Source organism: Mercenaria mercenaria, chromosome 4, assembly GCF_021730395.1.
Source record: "Mercenaria mercenaria strain notata chromosome 4, MADL_Memer_1, whole genome shotgun sequence".
NCBI lineage: Eukaryota > Metazoa > Mollusca > Bivalvia > Venerida > Veneridae > Mercenaria > Mercenaria mercenaria.
The window spans coordinates 19,242,908-19,270,028 of record NC_069364.1 but is presented as its reverse complement, the minus strand read 5'-3'; the positions used below and the strand labels follow the sequence as shown (position 1 = coordinate 19,270,028).

The window sequence follows — 27,121 nt, the reverse complement described above, 5'->3', positions numbered from 1 at the left end:
AGTTAACGTAAAAGAGGGGATAAAGGGGTGGGATTATGTGTGCTGTAGGTGAAAGTGGGGAGCGGGTCCAGCGGCGGCGACGGTGCTTTCAGGAGTATGATTAATTTTGTTCTAATTCTTCTCTTGAAAAATGAGATTTTACATTTAAGGAAAGTATATGGTAAATGAAACGAACGGACGCAAATTCAGTTGAAGTGTAACTTCAATCCTGTGAAGTCAGATTGTATAAAGAATATCATAACAATTGTTACATAATAATTATATGCATAATATTAAAAACATCCGGCAAATACAAAATCTAATTCATTCTCGCATTCGCAAGCTTTTTTTAAAAATGATTTATTGCCTCACATGTCCAGAAATGAGACCGTGTTTTGAAGAGTATTGTCCCTTGATTATTAAGCCAGATCGGTTAAATTTGGTTGTTTCCCTTTATACCATCTTAAAGGCCTAGATTCACTACTATATAAGTGTACCCCCCCCCCCCCAAATCCAATATACAACTCCCATCTTATCTGCTGCTTATCAGCGATTATGTAACAGTAACTGATTAGAGGGCAATTAGCACAGCAGGAACCCCAACTAGACCATGAAAATGTGTGCAGTGGAGTTGAAAGAAATTAATTTTTCTTCAGTGAATGTGGAATGATAATAATAATAATTATTATTTTGATATTATATAGATGATAATAACTATTACTTTAATGGTTATAGTAATGATTATAATAATAATAAAAATAATCATAATCATAATCATTATTATTATTATTATTATTATATTACATATAGGATGATGAAAGATACATTATTTGAATATAAAATTATTGTGTTCCATCTATACTCAATTTGCCTTTTCAGTATGTTGCCAAAAGTGATTTTTTTCATGCTTTGCTTTGTAACTTTGAAATGCACATTCTGTTTTCAATTCTAGACAAATGTTATTCATAGTATTCTGCAAGCTTTAGATGAGTAAAAGTCACATTTTTCTAAAATATCACAATTCTCCAGACAGAATTTGAAAAAAAAACACTTGCATATTTCTTTAAGTAAGTTTCTCATTATTTCATTATTATGAAAATAACTTTATGATTATTTTATTATTGTGTTTGATCAACAAATATTTTTCTTTACATAGAAATGCCAAAAAAAAACTAGTATAACTTTAAAAGTTATCATTTATTCATTAATTTAAAATAAATTACATTGTTTCCCCTTCTTACTAATTGATACACTTGTAAGGTAGACTGACTCTCCAATAAACAATGACCCTTGTTTATTGGAACCATACTGTGATGGTCATTAGCCCCCAACTGTGCTGGTGAAGACAGAAATCCCTTGGCCCACTGCCAAAATCTAGGCCTTTAACGCGAGTATCGACTTTTGTTAATCTCTCTTATCTTGATAATCTTGACCTTGCACTGGTTTTGTAATTAGGGGTATTGCGACAACATTGTGAAACTTTTTACACAAGCGGAGTTTATACCTTGCCCGAGGCAATTTGCAGTGTATTCCTCAAATTGGTGATTTTGAATGATAATCGGGTTTTTGTTTCAAAATTGAGAGCCGGGAAGGATATTCCCATTTTAGATATGTATTTAAACTTTTGATTATATCTTTTAAGGGCAAAATATATGTGAATCATAAATTAAAAGTTAATTAATTAAAAAATAATTTTTGAAATTTAAATATTTTTATTCAAACATGTAATTTAAAATAACAGTTTTAACCTAATTTCAAAAAGACGGAATTAGATCGACGTACATGTTTATTACCAGATATACATAACATTCTTATTTCTTCAAATTGGTGATTTTGAATGATAATCTGGAATTTGTTTAAAAATTGTCAGGAAGCATATAATTCCCATTACTCAACGTATTTTTAAAATATGTATTTAATGACCTCCAGATTTGGCTAAAAATAATCTTTCTCTCAAATTGAAGTTTGTTAATACTAGAACATGTGTTTTTGTGTCTAAAATATTTCGTCGAAGCCAATAGCGCTATAGCGGAATAAGTGAATTATGACTTCAAAATATAGATTTTTTTTATAATCGAGACAGTTTACCCTGAGCAAAGCGTTACAATCGCTTTTCGATTTTCGATTTTCATCATATAAAGTAAAAAAAAACCAGCGAATTCTCAAGTATTTCCGTAATATATAGTTAAACTTTGTCAGTAATTAAGTTTTAAAGCCTTCTTAAGAAATATAGCATTTATTTCCAGATATCTATAAAAGTAGTTTTTCTTGTTGTCGAACGATCTGGAGGATAGTCCCTTTAATTTTTAAAATATTTTTATGAGGGCGAAATATATGTGTATTTCGGGTCTCCTTGAAAATGTGTCTTTTCAATTTAAAAAAGTTTTTAAATATTATGGATCCGTGGCCTATAAATGCATTTTACTTTACAATAATGTGAATTTGGATTTTGAACGGTAAGATAAATTATCAAAATTTATAACTCCATATCCATAATTTAGATTTTAACTTTAACGTGTTTATGCAAGAGACGTAATAATTGTCCCTTTATGCCGCGGGGCATGTCAGACAAACAGATACTAATCCAATTAGTAACGGTAATAAACAGAAATATGTCAGCATTCGGTTAACTTATTGTCAAACACGTTATTTGACTTTATCATACATATATAATCATTACAAAAAAATAAGATAAGAAATTTTTAACAACAATATTATAATACTTACAAACAAGAAACATGAAATTTACACCCGACCCAATGGACTTGTTATATTGACATGTACAATATTCAAGTTTAAATATGAACATGTAGTTCTATATGTTAATCAACTTTATGTTATGTTACGTTTTAATGCAATAAATAATTCTAGTTGTGAAAATGGTATTAAATGAATTAAAAAATGGAATATTTTTATCTAAACATGTAATTTAAAATAACTTTATTTTTATTTAATCTGACAATGTAATGACATTAAACACGGAATTAGATTGACACACATGTATAGTCTAATTCAGTTTATCCGGTGTCAGTACACGTGTACTGTGACGGGCAAAATTTTCCAAATTAGTAAAATCAGTGATATTCAAACGTTTAGGGAAGCAAGAAGGCATAAAAATAATTTAAAAATAAACTCATTGAAAGAAAGATTAATTTTTCTAGTTTACTTCAATAACTTAATAAATGTTGTGAGATGATTATAAATATAAGAATAAATCATTCTAAAAGACCATGTAAAGCTTAAAATCTGTCATTTCCTATAGAAATCATTGGGACTCGGGATCAAAATTAGTTACTTATTTCAAACGCTTAGGGAAGCAAGAAGATCATATTTTATTTTATTAAAAACTATATTGTAAGAAAATGCAAATATTGCAGATTACTTCAATAACTTAATAAATATTGTCAGATGATGCTTTTGATGTCATTTGATGTGTTAAAGTTTTTCTCCTTCTATATTTCAATAGGCGTAAATTGACCGATAATGGCTAATCGATACACCCGATAACCTGTTTTCAAGGGAGACAATTTCGCCAATAAGCCAGCAAATTGGCTTAGATTTCTGGGTATGTTTGGATCCGTTAAATTTTTTTATAACTTTGATCCTTTTCATGCCCCTGACAGATAGTTAACTACTGTTTGAATCAACATGTGAGGCACAACTGTCTTCCAATGCAGATTATTGACCAGTTTATGTCATTAAGAGAGCTTTAAAATTATACTATTATTTATTTCCGAATCAGTTGAACACCGTAAATTCAATCCACGTGCTACTGTGACATTTAACGTTTAAGGCAAAGAAAAATATCTTTTATGTATGTGTAAGCAGATCATCTATTATAGTAAATAAAATCTACTTCTCCTTAATTGTTAGCAAAAGCAAATCGCAAATTTAAATCTTATTTTCTTTTGCGTTGATAAATTGATTTGTGGAATTATGCCGCTAATAATAAATAAGTAGGTAAATGTTTTATTAACGTGACATGTACATAAGTATTAAAACACATATACAAAAAATAATACAGCACCCGGCTAAAGGTTCCTAAAAGTCACCTAAAATCATATACATGTAATTGTCTTAAATTAAATATTGCGAACATGCTTTACCCTAAAAGTATGCTGTGGTTCATGTTCATAAACAATTCAACTATCAGCTGAGAAATATATATCACTGACATGTGCAGACAACAATAAATTAGAACGTCTTTTTTTAACTTATGAATAAAACCAATGTATGTAAACGATGAAACAAAAGAATTTGAAGGATTACATGTTCAGAAAAACGTTTGATCATATTGTTAAAAGTATATTCTATAAGTTTCTGTGGTTACTTTGCTTTCTTAATAGCTGTCGTTCACATTTTAAGTGCAATAAAGGGAATTTCTAGTTTCGTTGAGATTTCTTTAATTCACGAGATCAGATTTTATTGACTTGTTACAAAAATTCAACCTTAACACAAACCCGTAATAGATGATTATGTCCCTATTGAATAAAACTATTCAGATTTTTTCACGGTTATGGCTAGATACCAATAAAAGAATTTGTTCTTTGTTTCATATAAAATTCAGCTACTTCAGAACAATTTTGTTACAGTTCCTAGATTTTCACTCCGTCGTAGACCTATTTTCCACAAGATATCCATACATTTGCTTCAAGAAAGCGAAAAGAAAAAGGGGTGTTGAATAGTATGCAGTGAAATGCAAGTCAACTGAAGTCAGGTACCCTCATATTGCCGCATTTCAGAAAGCGGTCCGCAGAATAAACACCCTACTTCGTTTTCAAGTAAACAACTCGAAAACATGCGAATATTAGCATGAAAAGTGTCCTATTTTATGTAAAATTCATTCCACGAGTGAAATAATGCCCATTTGGCCCCCGATTTACGCGCAAATGCGCGAAAAATAGAAAAATTAGGATATATTTATTAGGGACTTCTTTCGACTACACCACGGATTGGCCGAAGCACATTTTTGACCGAATTACTGCATTATAACCTTATCGTTTCTTTTCTCGCTGCGCAGGCGCAATAATCTCTCGTTTCACGGTTCTCGTTTAACGGTGCGCATGCGTATTTCAAACACGTTTCTCTTTGTTGCACACGGTTATCGTATCACGAACACTTACCTAACGGATACCGCCTCTTTTCCCGAAAGCACGGAAATTTATCGCAGGCGCCACTGTATATACAGAATTCTTATGTACAAACTCTATAATTTGAAAGAATGTTGTATTTTTTAATCAAACATTGCATGATATACTGCTCTTGTTGTCCTCAACATTTCAATAAGTTATTTCTCGTAGTTTGATTACACAGTGTACATGGAATTCCTTTTTCAATCATAAGGTCTATGACAATTGTAAGCGTAAGAAATTACAGTTTGACAGGCCTATTATGTTTAAACACTTCATCGAAATTTAAATAGCACTGGTCATTTTTACATTTGTTTTACGTGTTTGACCGTTTATGACAGGTTCTAAAAACGCCGTTTTTCAACAGTACTTCAGTCATGTAACGGCGGACAGTCAACCTAACAAGTGTTCCTGGATTCTGTACCAGTACAAACCTGTTCTCAGCAAGTAACTGCAAACTTCCCCACATGAATCAGTGGTGGAGGACTAATGATTTCAGACACAATGTCGTTTATCAAATAGTCACGGAGAACATATGTCCCGCCCAAAGATCGAACTCGCAACCCCGCGATCTGTAGACCAACGCTCTACCTACTGAGCTAAGCGGGCGGGCTCTGAAATTATCTAGTTTATAGTTGAAGTCAATTACGAATCATTGGTACACATATCATTTAGGCGAGGTAGCCATAGAAACTTTTTATACATCCGTTCTACGTTTTAACAGATAACATTCTTCATAGTTTGTCAGCTAGTCTAAGTCTTAGTCACCTTAGCGATTAGACCCATTTTATTGCTCAAGATACTACAGACACTTGAGTCATTTAACTCGTATCTTGACAACTATTTATGATTACTTAATTTCGCTATTTATCAGAATTCGATAAGTAATCATATGTCCTATTGTACAGAACTGTTGCTTTCATTTCAAAAAAATGTAAAAAGAATCAAAACAAATTGGTCATGATTAACTTCCAATAAAGGCGTGGTCAGTAAAATCAGAAGTAAAACAAATTTTATTTTATTTCATAGTGTTTCGGTTTTTACCAGTATTTGACAAATTGTTATTCCATTCCAGTGAACTTCTCTATCATTTCAAACATAGCCTATTTTACACAAGTCATAAATTCAAAAAATGAAATGATCAACATTAGAACATTTTTTACATCAGAGGTCGCTTTTTCTAGATACATAGACAGACTATGATAAGTATGCCAATTAGAATATAACCCATTTTTGATGATATTTATATCAATCGCATTACTAAGATATTTGCACTCTGTTAACTTTTGACCTCAAAATACCCTAATAAGAAACTCTACAAGGAGGCAGTCCCCTTTAAGTTTCATGTGTGGTCTTAAGGCTCATTTTATACTTGTCATAATCTAAATATTTCTAGTTTTTGTAGCATAAACAATTAGCTAAGAGGTTAAGCTTTCTGATTATGTTCTCATCATGTATTGGCTCGAAACTGAAAAATATATTTAAATTCATTTTTGCTACGACATATGACACAACGACAGAGAAGTGTCCGAATCTGTTCTGACATATGAGAAATGCTTAGTATTAAATCAAATATGGTATTTCTCAAATGCATATAAATGAACATATAATTAGTAAGTGAATAATGAAAATTTGATAATAAAGACGTCCATGTAACTACAAATTATAAAACAAACAAACACAGAAAATGGAAACAGTAAGGAAAACGGATAAGAAAACAAAATTGATCTGAAAAAATATTCACAGAGGAAGAGAATTTCTGTAAAACGAATTAGATGTCTCGCTACTGATATCTACATCTATATTTTACCCGAATGAGATAATTTGCCATATAAATAACGGACAATAATGAAAATAAAACTGACATGATATTTACAATGTAAAAGTTATCCGAATTTTTGTTTTATCTTTGATCATGAAATGGACACGTCCGGGCGTTTGCACGGGAAGGGCTACAGCTTTTTCCGTAAATACTGACCTGGCACTCATGAATACTCCATACATTTCTGTAAATTAATTTTTGGTGCCCAAACCTTAAAGCGATAAAACTATTGAAATTCAAATACAAGTTATATATTTCTTAACTGATATCATGTCGCATGTGCAGATAGCTATGCGGAAAACGTTCAGCTGCCATTATCAGGGTGGTGGGCTCGAGTTCTATCATACTCCTATGTTTGGCAAAATCATTTTTGTCTTCAAATTATATCTGCAAACTCAACAGGCAGGACATTTGCCTTACTTGTCTTAGTTTTCTACAGCCAATTTATTTCTTTGTGCATGTCATCTTTAAAATATCTCAGATCGTACGACGAATTACTATCATATGCGTTTCGAAGTATTTTCAGGAATATTCAGGACAAGTGTTTGTTTATTCAAGGAACAATTAAAGGAAATGTCATCAGTAGAAAAATAGAAATCAAAAAATAAATACTACAACAAACATCAAGTAAAAACATGAAAGTGTTACACAAAACAATGTCTGAAGGGTGGCAATATCGATAAAATGTTATTACCTTGAATTTAAAAATAGGATGGTCCGATGTGAATTCGAACCCATGGTAACATGTGTGGAGGTCAGACAGCTATTTATTACACCACAATGTCATCAATTAATTATATTTAGGTTATTTTAGTAATATAGGTATTTTCAGGATACAAATATTGCTTAAACTAACAAAAATATCGGCGAATATTAATGAGAGCCAGGCCAATAATTACGGACAATACTTTTTTGTCATGATTTTACATTTAGAAACATTGTCACTTTGACTGTGAAAATCAGGTGGAATAGTATTGCTTATGTAAGTATAGTCTATATCTGGATAGAAATTGTGAGTTGTGTAGTCATCTCACAGGAGAGTGAATCGTTTAAAAGCTATAAACTACACTGATATGGGATAAAGGCAAAAAATAATTCTTATGTAAGTTAGTTTGTTAAATATCTACAGGTGTTGTTTATTCAAAGTGTGGATGTCTAGATATCGTTGTTCAAATCACTGATTTATCCCCTGTAAACAGATGTAGGGTATGTTCCTAAAACTGTTACACATTCCCCTATGAGGCAACACTATGTACCTATCTGGATTAAGCCTTGAAACATACTTTAATAACCAAACACCTGTGTACATGGTGTGTAATGCCTCTAAAAAGTTACAAATGCTTGAATGACAAAGAGTTTGTTGAAGAGGAACGTTTTGTTCCTAAATCGTTAAATATTTAATATATTGAAAAAACAAAAAAAAAAAAAACAAAAAAAAAAAAAACAGCGACCTATCTTTCTACACAACATTTTCTCTACCGCTATACAACACAAATGACAGGAGCATGGGAAATACTTAAGGATTCTGAAGGGGGCGACCGATGTCTTTGTACATATGCACGACGAAAGTTTGACATTACGTTGCAGTCTTCGTGGACTTAGAAGTTCAAAGTTTGAATTCAGTGTATGTGAAATCTCTTTAGAAAACTCCAGTACTTTGAAGTTTTACCATCTACTGGATATCGTACATTTATTATGGTGGCTGATTTCTGCCATTTCGCGTTTTCGCCCCGCGACCCCGCAAAGCGAAAACACGAGAATTAACAAGTTAAAATGGCGGGGGCGCGGGGCGAAAACTCGCTATTTAGCGGGGGCGCGGAGCGAAAACACGATAATTAGCGGGGTCGCGGGGCGAGAGTTAGTAACTGGTATGTCGGGGGCGCGTGGCGAAAACACGATAATTAGCGCTGCTTAAACGCCGAGTTTTCGCACCGCACCCCCGACATTCCAGTTCCTAAATCTCGCCCCTCGACACCGCTAATTATCGTGTTTTCGCTTCGCGCCCCTACTAAATAGCGAGTTTTCGCCCCGCGACCCCACCGAGCCAAAACACGAAAATTAACAAGATAAAATGGCGGGGGCGCCATCCGAAAACTCGCTATTTAGCGCGGGCGCGAAGCGAAAACACGATAATTAGCGGGGGCGCGGGGCGAGATTTAGTAACTGGATGTCGGGGCGCGGTGCGAAAACTCGGCGTTTAAGCAGCGCTAATTATCGTGTTTTCGTCTCGCGCCCCCGACATACCAGTTACTAAATCTCGCCCCGCGACCCCGCTAAATAGCGAGTTTTCGCTCCGCGCCCACGCTAAATAGCGAGTTTTCGCCCCGCGCCCCCGCCATTTTAACTTGTTAATTCTCGTGTTTTCGCTCGGCGGGGTCGCGGGGCGAAAACGCGAAATGGCAGAAATCAGCCACCATAATATGGCGATACATTTGGTTTAGTCATTAGAAAACACATACTAGACGAGCCGATAGAATTTTTTTCCAAATATATCCCGCATTGACAGGGAAATGTTAAATTATCTTTTTATTTTATGCCTTATTTTCTCAGTATAACAGGATTTTTAACCAATTATACAGACATGATGCAATCTTTAAAATTTATATAAAATTATCGCGTTTGTTGATGTTGATTCTTATGTTGATACATTATCGGTCAACGGTTTTTTATTGTTTAGGTAACAAAAGGTTCGCATCAAAGTTATTGCATCGTCCAATACAGAAATGTATTTGGCGGTCACATGGCGCTAATGCAAACAGCTGATTTGGAGAAAATATAGGAATAGAAGCATATACGTACTCGGTGAACTTATAGGGCGCTTGTACATAAAGTGCAAAACCAGTGAGCATCGCCAAGTACAGCACATACAGAAATACGTTGAGGAGATAAAAAATAAGACCGATGCTGGTCCATTTCTTTTTCAGAAGTGCAGAAACTAGAGGATGGTCAAGAAGTTCTGTTCTTTTTTTTGTTACCTGCAATTATAATAAACAAGAGGACCATGATGGTCCTGAATCGCTCACCTCTTCCTACATGACCCAGTTTTGAGTATGACGTCGTTTTTTCTATTATTGACCTATTGACCTAGTTTTCGAAGGTACGTGACCCTTTTTGAACTTTATCTAGATATCATCAAGGTGAACATTCTCACTAATTATCATAAAGATCTCATGAAAAATATGGCCTCTAGAGAGGTCACAAGGTTTTTCTATTTCTATATCTACTGGACTAGTTTTTGACCGCATGTGACCCAGTTTCAAAACTGACCTAGATATCATCAAGGTGAACATTCAGATCAATTTTCATGAAGATCCATTGAAAAATATGGCCTCTAGAGAGGTCAAAAGATTTTTCTAATTTTAGACCTACTGACCTAGTTTTTGACCGCAGTTGACCCAATTTCAAACTTGACCTAGATATCATCAAGATGAACATTCAGACCAACTTTCATACAGATCCCATGAAAAGTATGGCCTCTAGAGAGGTCACAAGGTTTTTCTATTATTTGTCCTACTGACCTAGTTTTTTAAGGCACGTAACCCAGTTTCAAAATTGATCTAGATATCATCAAGATGAACATTCTGACCAATTTTCATGAAGATCCATTGAAAAATATGGCCTCTAGAGAGGTCACAAGGTTTTTCTATTTCAAGACCTACTGACCTAGTTTTTGATCGCAGTTGACCCAGTTTCAAACCTGACCTAGATATTATCAAGATAAACATTCAGACCAACTTTCATACAGATCCCACGAAAAATATGGCCTCTAGAGAGGTCACAACGTTTTTACATTATTTGACCTACTGACCTATTTTTTGATGGCACGTGACCCACTTTCAAACTTAACCTAGATATTATCAAGATAAACATTCTGACCAATTTTTATGGAGATCCATTCACAAGTATGGCCTCTAGAGAGGTCACAAAGTTTTTCTATTTTTAGACCTACTGACCTAGTTTTTGACCGCACATGACCCAGTTTCAAAACTGATTTAGATATCATCAAGATGAACATTCAGACCAACTTTCATACAGATCTCATGAAAAATATAGCCTCTAGAGAGGTCACAAGGTTTTTCTATTATTTGACCTACTGACCTCGTTTTTGAAGGTACGTAACCCACTTTCAAACTTTACCTAGATATCATCAAGGTGAACATTCTGACCAATTTTCATGAAGATCTCATGAAATATATGGCCTCTAGAGAGGTCACAAGGTTTTTCTATTTTAAGACCTACTGACCTAGTTTTTAACCGCACGTGACCCAGTTTCAAACTTTACCTAGATATCATCAAGTTAAACATTCAGACAAACTTTCATACAGATCCCATGAAAAATATGGCCTTTAGAGAGGTCACAAGGTTTTTCTCTTATTTGACCTACTGACCTAGTTTTTGACGGCACGTAACCCAGTTTAAAACTTGACCTAGATATCATCAAGGTGAACATTCTGACTAACTTTCATGAAGATCTAATGTAAAATATGACCTCTAGAGAGGTCACAAGGATTTTCTATTATTTAACCTACTGACCTAGTTTTTGACCGCAGTTGACCCAGTTTCGAACTTGACCTAGATATCATAAAGGTAAACATTCTGACCAACTTTCATGAAGATCCATTGGAAAATATGGCCTCTAGAGAGGTCACAAGGTTTTTCTATTTTTAGACCTACTGACCTAGTTTTTATCGGCACGTGACCCAGTTTTGAACTTGACCTAGATATCATTAAGGAAAATATTCTGACCAACTTTCATAAAGATCCCATGAAAAATGTGACCTCTAGAGTGGTCACAAGCAAAAGTTTACGGACTGACGCACGCAAGCACGCACGCACGGACGGACGGACGGACCACGGACGCTGCGCGATCACAAAAGCTCACCTTGTCACTTTGTGACAGGTGAGCTAAAAACAGCATGTTAACGTTCGACTTAGGTTCGTTCAGCATTTTACAAAAACTAATAGCAATCCTTGTTACATTATCATACAAGAAAAAATACATTTTTTTCCAGATTAGCTGTATAAAACAAATACATATATACATACATGTAATTCTGCCCACTTGTAAGTGTTTGAACAAGTACGTATATACCTTCCAAAACACGAACAGAATAAGCATCCTGCATATATGTGCGAGTTACGAAACAATCGAGAATATTTAAATATAGAATTAATAAACTTAAATATGCCGCACCTGTAATTACATACGACTATACATAAGGTAAAATGGAAACAACAACGTGTTAACTAGGTTTTAAAATACACTAACTTTGATGTTTAAGTCAAAATTATTTTGTAAATTGTTGGAGTTTAACATTCTGGTCATCGATAATAGTTTTTTCTCTAATCAGCATCTAGTTTTAATAAAGACAGCACTAGAATTTCTGAAATAATACCTTCAGACAAAACATTGGGACTTTAAAAGCAATGTATTGATATTATTCATCAGTTTGAACAGTTACTCTAAGTATATTCTCACCATTATCATGAGTGGATGATTTCTTGTAATCTCATTGGCGTCCTCCGTGTACGGTTTGCCTCCTACAATGAAATATTATTATCATAATGTATCAATTAATTCAAATGTGTTTTGTCAAACACAAAATAAAATCACTATGGATGATAAATAACGTATTTACAAAAGGCAAAGTAGACGAAACAACAATTAATTAAGAAATGCTTTCAGTCTTAACTAAATGTATTGATAAATCGTATCAATTTATTGTTCTCTGATTTATCCAATCCAATTGATTTTATATTAGGCATACTTAACGTGCAACCGTTGGAGCGAAATAAAATTGTGGTTACCGTTTATTTTCTTTTTAACTGAGACGACATTTTGAAGTACAAGTGAATATGAGGTCACTACCAAACATGACAAATCTCTTGAAATGCTAGTTATGTTTAAACCCTTTTATTAATGGAAAGAAACATGTCCTCACTTACGACACGAATTACGCCTGTCATTGATATTTTTCGAGTGAAAAAAAATCCGTGATTTATTCTACTATATATCAGTTATAAAATGAATACTCTATAGGTTTATAATGTTTTAATAGAGAAACCTTGCCGATAAATTTGACTCAGCGACAGAAGACTTTCAAAGAAATTTACATTTGATAATTTATTAGAATCTGTAAAAAGATTCCCCGGAAGCATAGAATGCAACTTAAAAAGAATAATGGCAGACCCGGTTTGATTGAGTCTGTTCCTCCACCTCTGATTCATGTGGGGAAGTTGGCAGGGCCTTGCGGAGAACAGGTTTGTACTGGTACAGAATCCAGGAACACTGGTTAGGTTAACTGCCCGCCGTTACATGACTGAAATACTGCTGAAAAACGGCGTTAAACCCAAAACAAACAAACAAACTGTTCATAAGAGGTAATAACATGTGCAAAACCTCACTCGCCCCCTAGCACCGACTTAAGCGGAACTCTATTAGACATATATTGAAAGGATTCCATGATCCCGAAGGACCAGAAAATATAACAACCTGACAGCATTTGCTATGCAACGAAAATGAAAATACGCTCACGCAGTTTTGGACAGTTTTATGCCTGATTTCTTTATAATCATAATAATATCAGAAAAAATTATCGTATCCATTTGTCATAGTAATTAACAATGTGCTGTATGTGAGATTATCGCAACCGCTGACCTAGTATTATATGTGTCACGCCAAGAAGTCTATTAAAATTACTTATGTATGAAATGTGTACTTGCTACATGTCTGTACTTAGACATGCGATAGAATGTATATACAATAGACTTAATAAGATATTTAGAACATTTTGACAGTTGCATTTTTTATCAAATGACCCTAGTTTTCTGTTTGCTAAATGTATAATAATGTACATAAAAATAGTGTAAGTAAGCAGAGAAATAGCCTTCTTGAATGGACTATATAATAGTACTAACAGCTGCCCGTTAGAAGTGCTGTAAAAATGCAATTAAAATGTGTTTTTGATTTGTAATTTCATTTACAAATTTTAATTTCATACTAAAAGTTAAGTGGCCCTCCGTGGCCAAGATTCTAAGGTCACTGTTTTCATATCTCTGACCTCTCTCCGCTGTAGGTTCAAACAGAGCTCGGGATGTAATATTCTTACAGTTGTATATAAGCCATCCAGTCGGCTGGTTGAATGTCGGTAGTTCTATCCTGGTACCCATCCATGCCTGGAAAAATTGGGGAGCGTCTGCCTTCATCCGCAATATAAACCGGAAAGTCGCTATATGGCAAGAATTATGTCCTTGTTACCTTTTCATCCAGTCACAAGAAGCTTTAAAACCAAATTCTTATTACTTGTCTTTCCAGCTTGAACATCACCATTGGATGTTCAAACCCCGTTCGGGGTGTACAATGTTTTCAAGCCAAGAAGCTATTCAGATATCGTATATATAAATGTTCTTACCCACATCTTTCCACTTGTTGACTAGAAGGTGTGTGTCATCAAGAAGTTCATAATCAAAATTTACACTGAACTCGTCACCTGTACCGTCGACAGTTGTACAACGATTGAACACCTCTCTAGCAACATCTTATAAAAAATCAAAACAAATTGTTATTTTGAAAATGGTCATTTGACTTTTCATTTTGGCTCCCGGATCTTAAAATTAGTGCAGGTCATAAATGCATTTTCCCCGAGTAGTTTTAGTCCATACATAATTTATAATTGTTTCATCTGCATGTTTTTTTAGAATATTGATCAGAAGTAACTAATGCTTCATAAGTATTTTTGTAGTTTAGAATAGGAATAAAGGCTCGCTATATCACGATATCAGCGTTATAGAGCAGGGTACGGAAATAATGGGCGTACGGGTCTACCGTGTACCAAGTAAAAACAAGTCAAGCTAGATAATTTACTGAAACAATATCAGAACAAAGAATTTGCAATGGATATCTAAGTAAATATAATTCTTTATTTATATTCTTTATAATTTGACTTGATAAATCTACATGCCAAGATCTGCTTGGAAGAATGTTTAATGCCCAAACTGCCTGAAAGGTTTGCATTTGCATAATTATCTCTGAATTCATATTGAAGTCATATGTCTTGATTTATAAATATTTATAAATATATGATTTTACGACGCTGTCTTTTAGTCTCTATTTTGTCTAATGCACTTGGTAGTCTCTTGATCTAATAACTTGCAGCCATGAATGGGACCCTTTATATGACGGATTAGCCCAGCAGAGACAAAGGCCGCATGACAAATGACAAGCCACAATTATTGCAGATCATAGTCATTTACAAGTATATCAACACGAAGTGCCACCCAACTACAGGTACACTCGGTCAGTAACCTGACAGTCACTTTAAGGGTGTCAGAAGGTAATAAGAAAGGAAATTATGCCTGCAAACTTCGAAAACAGAAGCAAAAGCTGCGAGCACCTGTTCCGTAACAGTCACTGGCATAACATAACAACAACAAACAACAACAAAATTTATTCAGCATTAAGTAATATAACATTACTTCTAGCCTACATACAAGTGTAGTGACAAAAACAATGAAAATTTTGCTTTCAGTTCTAAGAGAAATGTGAACTTCAAATATATCTTTAAGCAGAAGCTTAAGTATTACGATAAGTTACTAAAATAACAATAACATGTTAATATTTATTTGTCTAGTTCTTTTCTACGTTTATTTGCAAAAAATATATATTTTGATAGATTAATTATATCTTTCTTGTTTCTAGACATTAAAAGATTATCAAATTTTTGCAAAGTTGGCCAGGTAAAATAATATGACTTTAAGAATTTCCTACGTAAATCTGAATATATAGGACATGTTAACAGAAAATCATATTCGTTTTCTACAGTTTTCGATGTACAAAATTTACAGACTCGTTCTGATCTTGAAATATTGTAATATCTTCCCCTCTCTATTTCAAGACTATGTGAAGATAAACGAAATCTACTAAGGGCGACTTTGAATCGTTTTGCTAGGCTATAGTAATCAAGATATGGTTCGAGAGTAAAATTATGTTTGAACCTAGAATATGTTATTAATCTCTGTGAGTTATTGATATCTGCATACCAAGTTTGATGATACTGATCAAATATTCTTTGTTTAATAAAATCCCATACTTCTGAGCAGTAATTTAGAACTGAGGAAACCAACGTATCAAATAATTTACATTTTTCACTGGTTTTGAATTCATACTGGTAGAAAATAGAAAACAGTCGATACAACGCTTTTGATGCATGATCTGCTATAGCTTTTTGCGTACGCGACCAATTGCCATTCTTAAAGAAGTATATACCTAAATATTTAAAGGATGATACCACTTCAAGTTTATCGCCGTATAAATAAAAGGTAAAATTGGTTGGTCTCCCTTTTTCGAAGATCATGACCTTGGTCTTACTTGTATTTATTTTTAAACCAAAAGTATTACAGTACGTTTCTACATTCTTTAACATACTTTGCAAAGTTTCAGGATTGGTAGAAAATAATACTTGATCATCAGCGTAAAGTATTAGAAACAGACTAAGTTCATTGATAGAGAATATACCATCAAGATCAGCATTTATATTTTTCATTAAATCATTTACGAACATCATAAATAAAAGTGAAGAACTTGGGTCTCCTTGTTTTACCCCTTGATGAGAGTTTATAACATCTGGGTGGACTTGCCCATTATACTTAACAGAAGCACGAACAACTGCATACATTGATTTTATTGCTTTTACCATTTTGGTGCTAACATTTTCTGCTAGTAATTTTTGCCAGAGGAATGAACGATTTATTTTGTCGAAACATTTCTCGTAATCTATAAATATAACATAAACAAATCAATTGTGCATCTTTGACAGCAACTGGCCTCGATTAAAAACAATCAGTGAATGGTATAATGAGCTCGTTACCGGTAGTATTTGCAAAAATGATATATAGTTTCGTTGTGTTTAGCAAAAGGTTTCGGCGAAGGAAACGGTCTGCGCGTGCGCCAGACAAGAAGTACTATTGTTGCATGTTTCAGGGGCGGACCAACGGAGATCTTCAGAGCACTGTGCATTCTTACTCCTGGGTTATTTTAAAATTAATCATGGGAACATTTTAATTTGGTAAGTCGAAGAAGGTCTGTACACACGTTGTCTACTTGTTTTACTTATTTCATGAGTATGCTACGTTTCAGAGTTCCTGTTAGATGGATTTCAACGATATCAATCTGTTTCAGAGCTCCTGGCAGGAGATGGTAGGCATTAACTTTGCGTCTGCCAATGACCTGAGGCAGATCCATGGGATTAAAACTAGGCTTGTCCAGTTGATTGTGCAGATTCCTTTGAGCAGATGCAATATCACACCAGTTATAGTCAGTATTTCTATGGTTACTGTAAACGGTAGTACTTTACACAGCGATGACTTCAATCAGATTTATGAACTTACAACATATTATGATGACGTAAATTCACCCACTCTCGGTGAGTTTGAGTTCCTTCTAGAGATGACATAATCGTCATCATTTATAAGTAGGGATGGCAACGAGTAATATTTTATACTCTTAACGAATATTTAAATGTCCTGTCATTAACTTATCAACAACATAACTCAAAATCTTATGTGTTTATCATGCCCTAATCAGCGATTCGTATAGTTACGCCAGAAACAAAACAGATATTTAGGAATAAGGACTCACTTATCTTTATCGTCACTTGCGTCGCCTTTTGTAACATAAGGACAGTAAAAAGCAATATTTTATTCTGGCTTCATTTAGATTTAAATTATCTTACAAGGATGTACATCCTACGTAAGTTAGGTTCACATCACAAAAACTATACGCAGCTTAAAACTTCTTATTGTCGGATTATCACGTGTAATAGTTCTAAACGAAAGTTAGCAAAGGTAGATTTTTGACAGTAGATAAACGTAATAGCATGTAATAGTTTCAATCAAATGAGGTATTTTGCAGCCTGTGGTAGAGTCAAATGAACGCAATATAAAGAAATATTCACCTTTAAGTATACTAATTGGCTAATGTAGAGTACATATTAACCATACGAAATGCATTTACTCGTTAAATTTCACGTAAATTAATTTTACAGTCGTTTCGACTGGGTAAACAAATAAAGTGCATTACATCTGACTTGTTTCCTACACTTTCCGGCATTTTTTTACTTATATCTATCTTTGATCCACCATGATTTAAATCCGAATCATATGACCAAGTGATGTTCGATGTTATTTTAATTACCGGCGGTTCGCACCTATTCTGAACGACGATTTGTAACAGATTTGTCACAACTGAAGTGTTCTAATGGCAAGAAATTAGCTGTGTTAACTATATGGTGCATAATCATCAACTTAGCGACACGCTTATACTAGCACACAACATGACAGATCTAACAACTTCGGAAGCCATTTTTGCGCGTATTTATGATTAAAGCGGTTTGGAAAAAAACATAAAAAACATAAAAGAACATTTTGGTTCTTTTATTTGGCTTTCTCATATTTGTTATGATCATTTCATAATTATTCTAATATTGAATTAGTGCTCGAATATTTGAATAGTCGTTGCCATCCCTGTTTAAAAGTGGTCTGTTTTCTAGCAAACAGAAGCCTTAAAACACGATGGTGAAACAACATACTGGTAAAGATGTTTCATCGACAGTCAAGGTTTACCCGACATCTGTCGCTTTGCATGATTCCTAAATAAATGTCAGCAATTTTTCCAGCCCAACTAACCCAATGATGAGCACAGGCGGTAGTGCTAGGCATTTCGCCCATACTAACATCATCACTGTGGGACAACATATTCGGTAACTCGGCAACTTATCTTTATAGCACAGCCACCAAGACCAACCCTTCCACTGTGGTACCCGATGCATTCCCACATGCGAAACATCACACAGAAGAAGCTAGGATTCACATCTGGCATAAGGAAGACTAAGACAGATACGGTAGCACTGACGATGAATTTAGTACAGAGACATGCCTTAAAATAAATTCAAAGAGGGAAACACAAGATAAGGGTCTTGAAGCACGGCATAAGCGTGTCGATTATGCGATTAACATGTTGCCAATGAACCTGCACTTTGTTTGGAAATTGGAAATGGAACTATTATTTTTTTGCGCAGAAGTTTGCAATTGGACTAAAAAGTTCACTTAAATTGTCTGTGTTGGAGTTTCAATGGCTCGACTGCTTCTACTTTTCGCGTTTCCGTATATAATTGTAGGGGATAGCTAGACATTGGAAAGTATATACGTATGTTTTTACTATCTGTGTAATATTCCGAATACACTTTAAGTGGTTATATCTATTATACAGCAGGTATGATTGTTAAACACACTCATGTTTTTGTTTTCATTTCTCAACTAGTATGCTATAGAAACAAGATTTTGTATATACCACAGGCGTAATATATTATACTTTAAATAACTCATATACTCACAGTATAATGTGATATTTTTTCGTTTGAGAATAACTTGATTGTATTTAAAGTTGGCATACCTGGCATATGTGCTATAAGCTTTCTCATCGGTGTTTGATATTCACCAGTTGTATTCTGTAGAAACTTCTTCCAATTATCGCTTTTGACTATTACCAAAGCTACTTCCCTGAAACAACCAACAAAACATGATGAATTGCCAAAATCCAAAACTATCTTGACATTATATTTACTAATGCAGAAGTAATTCTTAGGTTACGGATATCTTCCTCTATTATCTGCATGCTACGGATCAATGGAAAGTGAGCAGATAGCAGCTGCAGCAGTAACAGCAGTAACAGCAGATGTTTGGTACAACTGCTGGCAGTTACAGCAGTTACAGCAGTTAGCTGATACAGCTGCCAGCAGTTACAGCAGTTAACTGCTTCAAATGCCAGCAGCTACAGCAGGTAATTGATACAGCTGCAAGCACCTACAGTAGTTCATACAAAATACAATGAACAATGATGAAAAAATAAGTCAGTAATCCAAATGATAATGCTGGTCATTTAATTCAAACTTAGGCTTTAAATTTTCAATAAGGTATGTTCATTAGGAATAATTTCCCTATCATGTAATATCCTACCCTGATATCATGTCACTAAAACGAAAGTAGGGAATACGTATAAGTTAGATAATTCATACAAGTGTGTAACCGGCTGGTATCATCATGCGTGGGAGAATCAGAGGCTCGTTTGCTAACCAAATTACGTTCCCTGAGATTCTCCTAAGCATGATGATATTCGCCGGTAACACACGCGTGTGTATTGTCTAACTGATTTATCTCATGATTAAAAACAGTAAACTGGATACATTTTTAAATATCCTAAATTTAAATATTTAAAAATGTTTTCCCTCTAATGAGCCTCCCTTAGAAACATTTCATAATAATTTACATAAGCACAAGCAGAACAGTAGGGTAGCATGTGAACTTTAAGAAGGTTTGACTGATATGTATGTTTATTTTACAATCAATTCTTTTTTTTAAAAACCTTATTTAAAGACTGAAAACCATTTCTAATTTTTGTGAAAAAGTATATTTCTGAACTCTTGTTTTTTGTTGTTGTTGTTTTAAATAGGTGCTTTTGAAATATTTTGAGTAGATCGAAATAAATGTTCTTAAAATAATATTTATTTGTTTTGAGTATGCATACATAGATCTTTTGGACTATACATACATTAGAAGGAAATCTTATAATGTGTTTTAGTAAAAACACCTGTGCCTTTAAAACTGTGAGCGATACCTGTGTGCAACGAAATTTAGAGCACGACTGCTAACCGTGGCGATACCAGAATTTGGTTAACACAAAACGTCAAAGAAAAATGCCACAGTCATGCGATAACAGTTTTTAATGAAGAAGAGAATAGTTTTCATCCTGCAAATATGGCCAGATAAGTAGCTTAAAACTGGTAGTAGGCGGTCAATGAATGTGCACAGCAACTTCTGCATACCAAAGTATTTGTCAGAATATGTAGCTTTCAGTGCCAGTTTCTAGTCACTGGGCAAAGTCCTCAAATTCAGGATGGCCGCCAAGATGGCCGCTGATACAGGAAAATGATATCCAATATACAAAATTGCAAAATAAAAGTATTTAACAGTTGTAAATTCATTTGGAATTATTATAACATTTTTAAAGTTATATATTTGCAAAATTATATGCATTAATTGATATGAAATAAAAGTTTTTTACACATTTTATACCCATTATATATGGACTAAAATGTGATGAATACCATTTTCTTAAACATTAAGTCGATATACTTCGGTTGTGTTGTTCCATTTACTTTTGTTCCTTACACTATGCATTCCCGAGCTGAACAAAACAAAACAATGTAAAAGTACGAAATATATATTTAGACGTAAATATAAAATTATCAAATTTATTTAAAAACATGGCCACCAAGATGGCTGCCACAATGTTTTTGCATTGACTAATATAATATACTGGCAACATTTCCTTGAATTATATGCTTCAACTTGTTGATTTCTTTGCATTATACCAACCGTACATAAGTTGATTATTTAATTGCATAGTGATTTATAGAGTAAATTGACATTTATAAAATAAATGAAACAGTATATAGGTGTATACATGCATACCAGATATAGCTTATAAATATACTAGTATACACATATTTATACATATACATATTCTTATAAACCATCGGGTCAATTTTGATGAAACTTCACAAGGATGTTTCTTGGATAGTGTTCTTTCAAAATAGTCCAAAGCACTGAATTCCATACAGAACTCTTGTTGCCATGGTAACCGCAAGGAAAAACTTTAAAAATCTTCTCATCGCAAAGCCACAGGTCCTAAGTCTTTGATATTTGGTATGTATTATGATCTCATGGTCCCCTACCGAGATCGTTAAAATTATCTCCTTATAATCAAAGTTGGTCCTGCCCAGGCCCCGCTTTCACTAACGTTCTCAAGTCAAAATCTCAGCTCAAGTCTGAGAAAAATCTCAACTTTGATTCTCAGCCTGAGATTTTTCTCAGATTGGCTTTCACTAAAAATTTCTCAGTAAAATCTCAACTTACGCGCTGAGATTTTTCTCAGATTTCTTGAGTCAAGGGTTGGGCTGTCTCAGAGCTTTTCTCAAAGAAACAAAATGGCGACTTTTCGACAACACAATGTACGCCGCCGCCGTAGTCGGTGCCATTTTCACGTTGTGTTCACCAGCATGGCATGGATGACAACAAACTTTTTCAGAGACGGTAATTTCTTAATTTCAAGGGAAGTAATCCAAGTAAAACTAATATGGCCGATTGTTGCTAGGGACACTGTTTACGCTTTTAAAACACATGTAGCAATTAATTTACCACAATAACAACATTTTCAAACCTTTTTACTGTTTCTAAAATGTTTCTTTCTCGTCTTGAATGCTACACAACTTTGAAGAAAATATTATATTAAGTACGATAGACGTTTTACTGTGCCTATATTTCGTACCAAAAACGCTCGTACCGAGATATACTGACTTGTGCAGTAACATCCCTAGAAGTCCTTATTCTTAGCGCACAACAAAATTGTGAAATTTCGTTTCACAACTTGGGGGTTATTTTCAAGGGGTGATAAAAATGAACAGTTAGTGGTTGGCTCAAAGCCGGGACCCCTTGTTTACAGGGTGTGCGCACTATCAACTGAACTAACCAGCTGCTGAAACAATTTCCCCTTTGTGGTAATCAAGTCCTATACCATAATAAACTCCCCTGCTATATAAAAGTCGTCCTTTAGTTTATAAAACAGTCGCAGTCCAATGTTGTGCACCTAGTTAGTTGAACAGATTGAGTAAAATGTGCAATCAGTCTACTGTAGGGCTCAATCTTGGGGACCCTCTCATAGAGGACTAGTACTCTACCAACTAAGCTAACCTATTGCTTAAACAAATCTCCACTTTGTAGTAATCAAGTCCTGTTGCCTCATAGGCCTCAGTAGCTAAGTGGTAGATGACCCACCACTTCAGTGGGATATTGTAGGTTCAGTCTCTAGCCATGTCAAGTGATAAAAGTTATTACATAATGGCATGATGTTACATACGGCTCTATACACCAGCTTGATTATAAGTAATTACTCATTAATAAGCATTTGGAAATATTTTGTTCTGCATTTTGCAGTGCTGTTAACTGTTAACAGCTATACTTTAGATATTTCACATTTAGCAAACTTGTGGCAAATAGCATGATGTAATTGAATAAGCAGAAAAACTGATGGACACAAAGACAATGAAAAATATTTAAGTTCTAATAATTTATTAATGTTAACAGAAATTTTTATAAGTTGACAACAGTTTTATTAATTTATAAATAAATATGGCATTTCATAATTTGATCTAAAATATTGGTTGAACATTTAAAGTACAGTATTTTTCAACTCTTTCCAAAAATATCAGAAAATCTTAACTCTATGCTATTGATAAAATTTATATTACCAGTAAGTTGTTAGATTTCAGTATGATTTACAATAATTTTAAGTAAAATTTTATATTTCACTGTCATTGTCTTCTCAGATAAATTTGATTTTTTTTAAAAGAACTATGAAATGCCAACGTGTACAGGTTTTCATTTCTTTTATAATTTTCATTTACTGTTCCAGTTCACTATGTTCCTTTGAAAATGTTTATAATTACCTTCTGTTCACATGTTAAAAGTTATGTTGTTGACTCAAGTTGATGGTGTTTCTCTTACTGATGAGTCCTGGAAACACTGTATGGGTCACAAAATTAAATTGGGACGAAACACACCTGACAACAGATGTTGATAAAACCAATCAGTTGCATTTATAACCAACTGAAGATAAAAATAAGAAAATGTTATAACTTAAATCCAAAAACATTTTTAAAACTTTGCATGTATTTTCAAATTTATCTGATTTTCAGGTGTGTCTAAGGCTGTTTTCATTCAAATGACATAGTTTAAAAATTAGTTTAATAGTTAAATGTGCTATTGCCTCCCTATTTCCATATAGGAGTGCATTGTGATGAAACAATGTTAAAATGCTCACTATTCCAATAATTAGTTAACCAATAATAGTAGATGGTTTTGTAGTTAACAAGAACTGCCACTCAGGGTCAATTAAAAGAGAAAACATTAGAAATGACTTAATTACATAACAAATTATCAAAAATACAGGGTGGTTTTTAAAGTAAACAGCTTAAAGGCCTACACCATGTAAATTTCATACAAAAAAAACCTCCTTTATGCAAGAAACTTTCCAAAAATAGAATGTTTATCAGTTGGTTAGAAAACTACTACATATACTTTCAATGATGCACATGAATTTATACTGCACAAGCCAAAAAGGGAGTTAATCAATAAAAACTGATTTAATATTTTCAGTAATATTTTCACCCATGCCAATCTTTGACACATAAATGCGATAATTAAAATTCGAAAACAAGAAATTAATGTGTCTTATGTTCCTAACAAACAACGTGGCAGCCACATTTAAATTTAATGTAAACAAAGATAATGCCTTCAACAATGTATATCTATCGGCTATATTGTTTTTTTTTTTAATAATTAAGCTTTTTCTTCTCTCTCACCTTATTTTAATTCAGTTCAGTTTTATAAAGTGTTTTAGGGCAAATTACTTATATCCAATCAATGAAGTCAACAAATGTTTGCAATATCAGCTGAATGGCTCAAGCAGTTTTAACCCTTATCATGCTGTACATGGTTGGTCCTACCATTAAAAATAGAATGTTTATCAGTTGGTTAAAAAACTACTACATATACTTTCAATGATGCACATGAATTTATACTGCACAAGCCAAAAAGTGTTTTAGGGCAAATTACTTATATCCAATCAATGAAGTCAACAAATGTTTGCAATATCAGCTGAATGGCTCAAGCAGTTTTAACCCTTATCATGCTGTACATGGTTGGTCCTACCTTTGCGACAAGTGTAGATCATTATCAGCCTGCACATCTGTGCAGTCTGATCTTGATCTGCACTGTTCACCATTCAGTCAGTATCTTTTTGGTTAGCACCCCTTTTAACACTTAATAATACTGTCCAAATTGTAAAACGGACAAGTTCATTATAGAAATTTAGCAAGGTCCTAAGGGTTACAGTTATATTAAATTATATAGCTAATTGTGTCCCCTGTGCACCCAAAAAAGTGTGACATTTACATGAAGGCTAGTTTTCAACAGTGTGTCTTTTTAATCAAGCTTTATTGTAATAGCTTTGATTTTTTATGTAACTTAAAGTCTGCACATTTAAAGCAAAATACTTCTTTTCATAAACTACATCTCATTCTTACCAATATGTCACATCTTGTGATGGAACCCTCTTCACAAAATATAGTGAAAAAAAACAAAAACAATTTAAATGTTGAACACTACAGTTTCATAACCCCATTACTTTTCTTGAGTCCTAATGTTTTCCTAAGATCTTAATCTTTTCAGCTTTGAAGACACAATATGACTATTTTTGTTTAATAAATCAACTTTCTCAGAATCTTGATGAAAGTCTATACACACAAAAATGTCCCCTGTGCACCTTTTCAGTAGTTTAGTGTCAGATTTCTTATATTCTTTAAATAGAATGTTTTTTACATAGGCCCCCATTTCCACAGTATATCTTGCAGCTTGTTCCTTTCACATGGCAGATATATTGTATTCAAGGAGATACATCAGGAGGAGGTACATCAATCTGAAAAGGAATTGTTTTTTTTCTATGTTATATACAGTACACTATCACAAATTTCAGTCATGTAATGGTGTTCAGTTAACCTATCAAGAGTTCCTGCATTCTTTACTAGAAATGACTTGTACTCACAGACAACTTCCCATTGTAAATGAGTAAGAAATGTTGGACAAATGACTTCAGACATGTTCTTCTCTCAAACTGTTAAAAGATATTTCATGCATAGCCAAAGAATCAAACTTACAACTTTTCTTGATTCATAGTCTAGTGCTTTTATTCTGAGCTAGGCATGCAAATTATCATAAGTGAAAGTTTCAAACCAAAACCAATACTTGGTCAAAATCAGACTGATCCATTTCAAATGTTTGTAAATGAAGTGCCTCCATTCAGGGTATCAATTTGGTTTCTGTATATTTTGCAAGCATGATTTTATTTATTGTTCTCCTTTATTTCCTTTTGAGTAAAATTAAAATCTAGCATGGTCTGAATTATAGTAGAGTTTGCAAATTTAGGAAACATTGAGACTAACTTAGTCAATACATACTATACTTGAAATCACAGGCCAGACACCAGTACACATACTGCCTTCAGTTCAGTGTTTTGACATGTTGGTGAATGGTCCTAGAACAACTCAGAATGGATTATCCACTGTCATTAGCATCTTTTGAATCAGCACATAGCTCAAGCCTGACCTCTGTATAAGCTGAGAATCTTCATCAACAGGCTGTGACCTGATATAAATTATATAAAATTGCTCTGTAACCAGGTTTAAATATACCTTATTCCATTTATAAGAAGGAATATCAATCTTTAAATTACACAAAGATTTTTATAATATAGAAAATCTTAAACACTAAGTCTGAGCCTTAGGTATACAAGATCAATGGTTACTGGGTGCATGTACATAAGCTTATAATTATTAGCTACATAAATTTGATATCTACAAGAATCTTAATAAAATTGTGTGTGGGTGTGTATTATATAAACCACATATAAAATATATAAACATATAAAATTAAATAGCATACTTTGAAACATATGCATTCATCACAATGAACATTTAAAACCATTATCAAAATCTGTGACATTTCAGGGATGCCTTACAATTGAAATAGCTTTTTCTTTCATAATGATTTTCAAAAAAAAAACCCAACATATTTTAGCATTTTATTGAGGAATTTCATATTCTGTCTCTATTTAGATCTACAATATACAGAAGTGTACAGAAAAAGAAGGAGAAGCTTCAATATACAAATATATATTCTACTGATTGGAAATTTCCCATCATAAAATGCTATTATACTGTCATACAGATTTTCAAACTTCTGTTTCAAAAAAATATTTTGTTACCATGCTTGTGTCAAAAAATAGGTTTTATATAGTCCTGTCTCAAGTTATGATATATTACAAACCTGCAACATTTAAAAACAGGAATAAGCTAGGCCTATATATGACACCTGTAGTTTGTATCTCAAGTGAGACTAATGTTTATACTATTGTCTAACATAACATATTGGTTATTCAGGAAGTCTGGGGGGTGAAAGTGCTGCAACAATGTAATTTAAAAAAATGGAATACATTTCAAACTGAAAGTGAAAGTAGAAATGA

The 27,121-nt window shown here is 33.6% G+C and overlaps 1 protein-coding gene across 1 annotated transcript in view; it reads right to left on the bottom strand.

Annotated features, from left to right (window-relative positions):
- The window catches only part of LOC123551122 (transient receptor potential cation channel subfamily A member 1 homolog), a 136,838-nt gene that overhangs the window by 55,025 nt on the left and 54,692 nt on the right, over positions 1 to 27,121 (bottom strand). Inside the window, exons 7-10 of the mRNA XM_053542065.1 lie at positions 19,379 to 19,485; positions 14,343 to 14,468; positions 12,410 to 12,471; positions 9,730 to 9,905 (exon numbers count right to left, since the gene is read on the bottom strand). Coding sequence (XP_053398040.1) covers positions 9,730 to 9,905; positions 12,410 to 12,471; positions 14,343 to 14,468; positions 19,379 to 19,485 — 471 coding nt within the window. The remainder of the gene's footprint in view (positions 1 to 9,729; positions 9,906 to 12,409; positions 12,472 to 14,342; positions 14,469 to 19,378; positions 19,486 to 27,121) is intronic.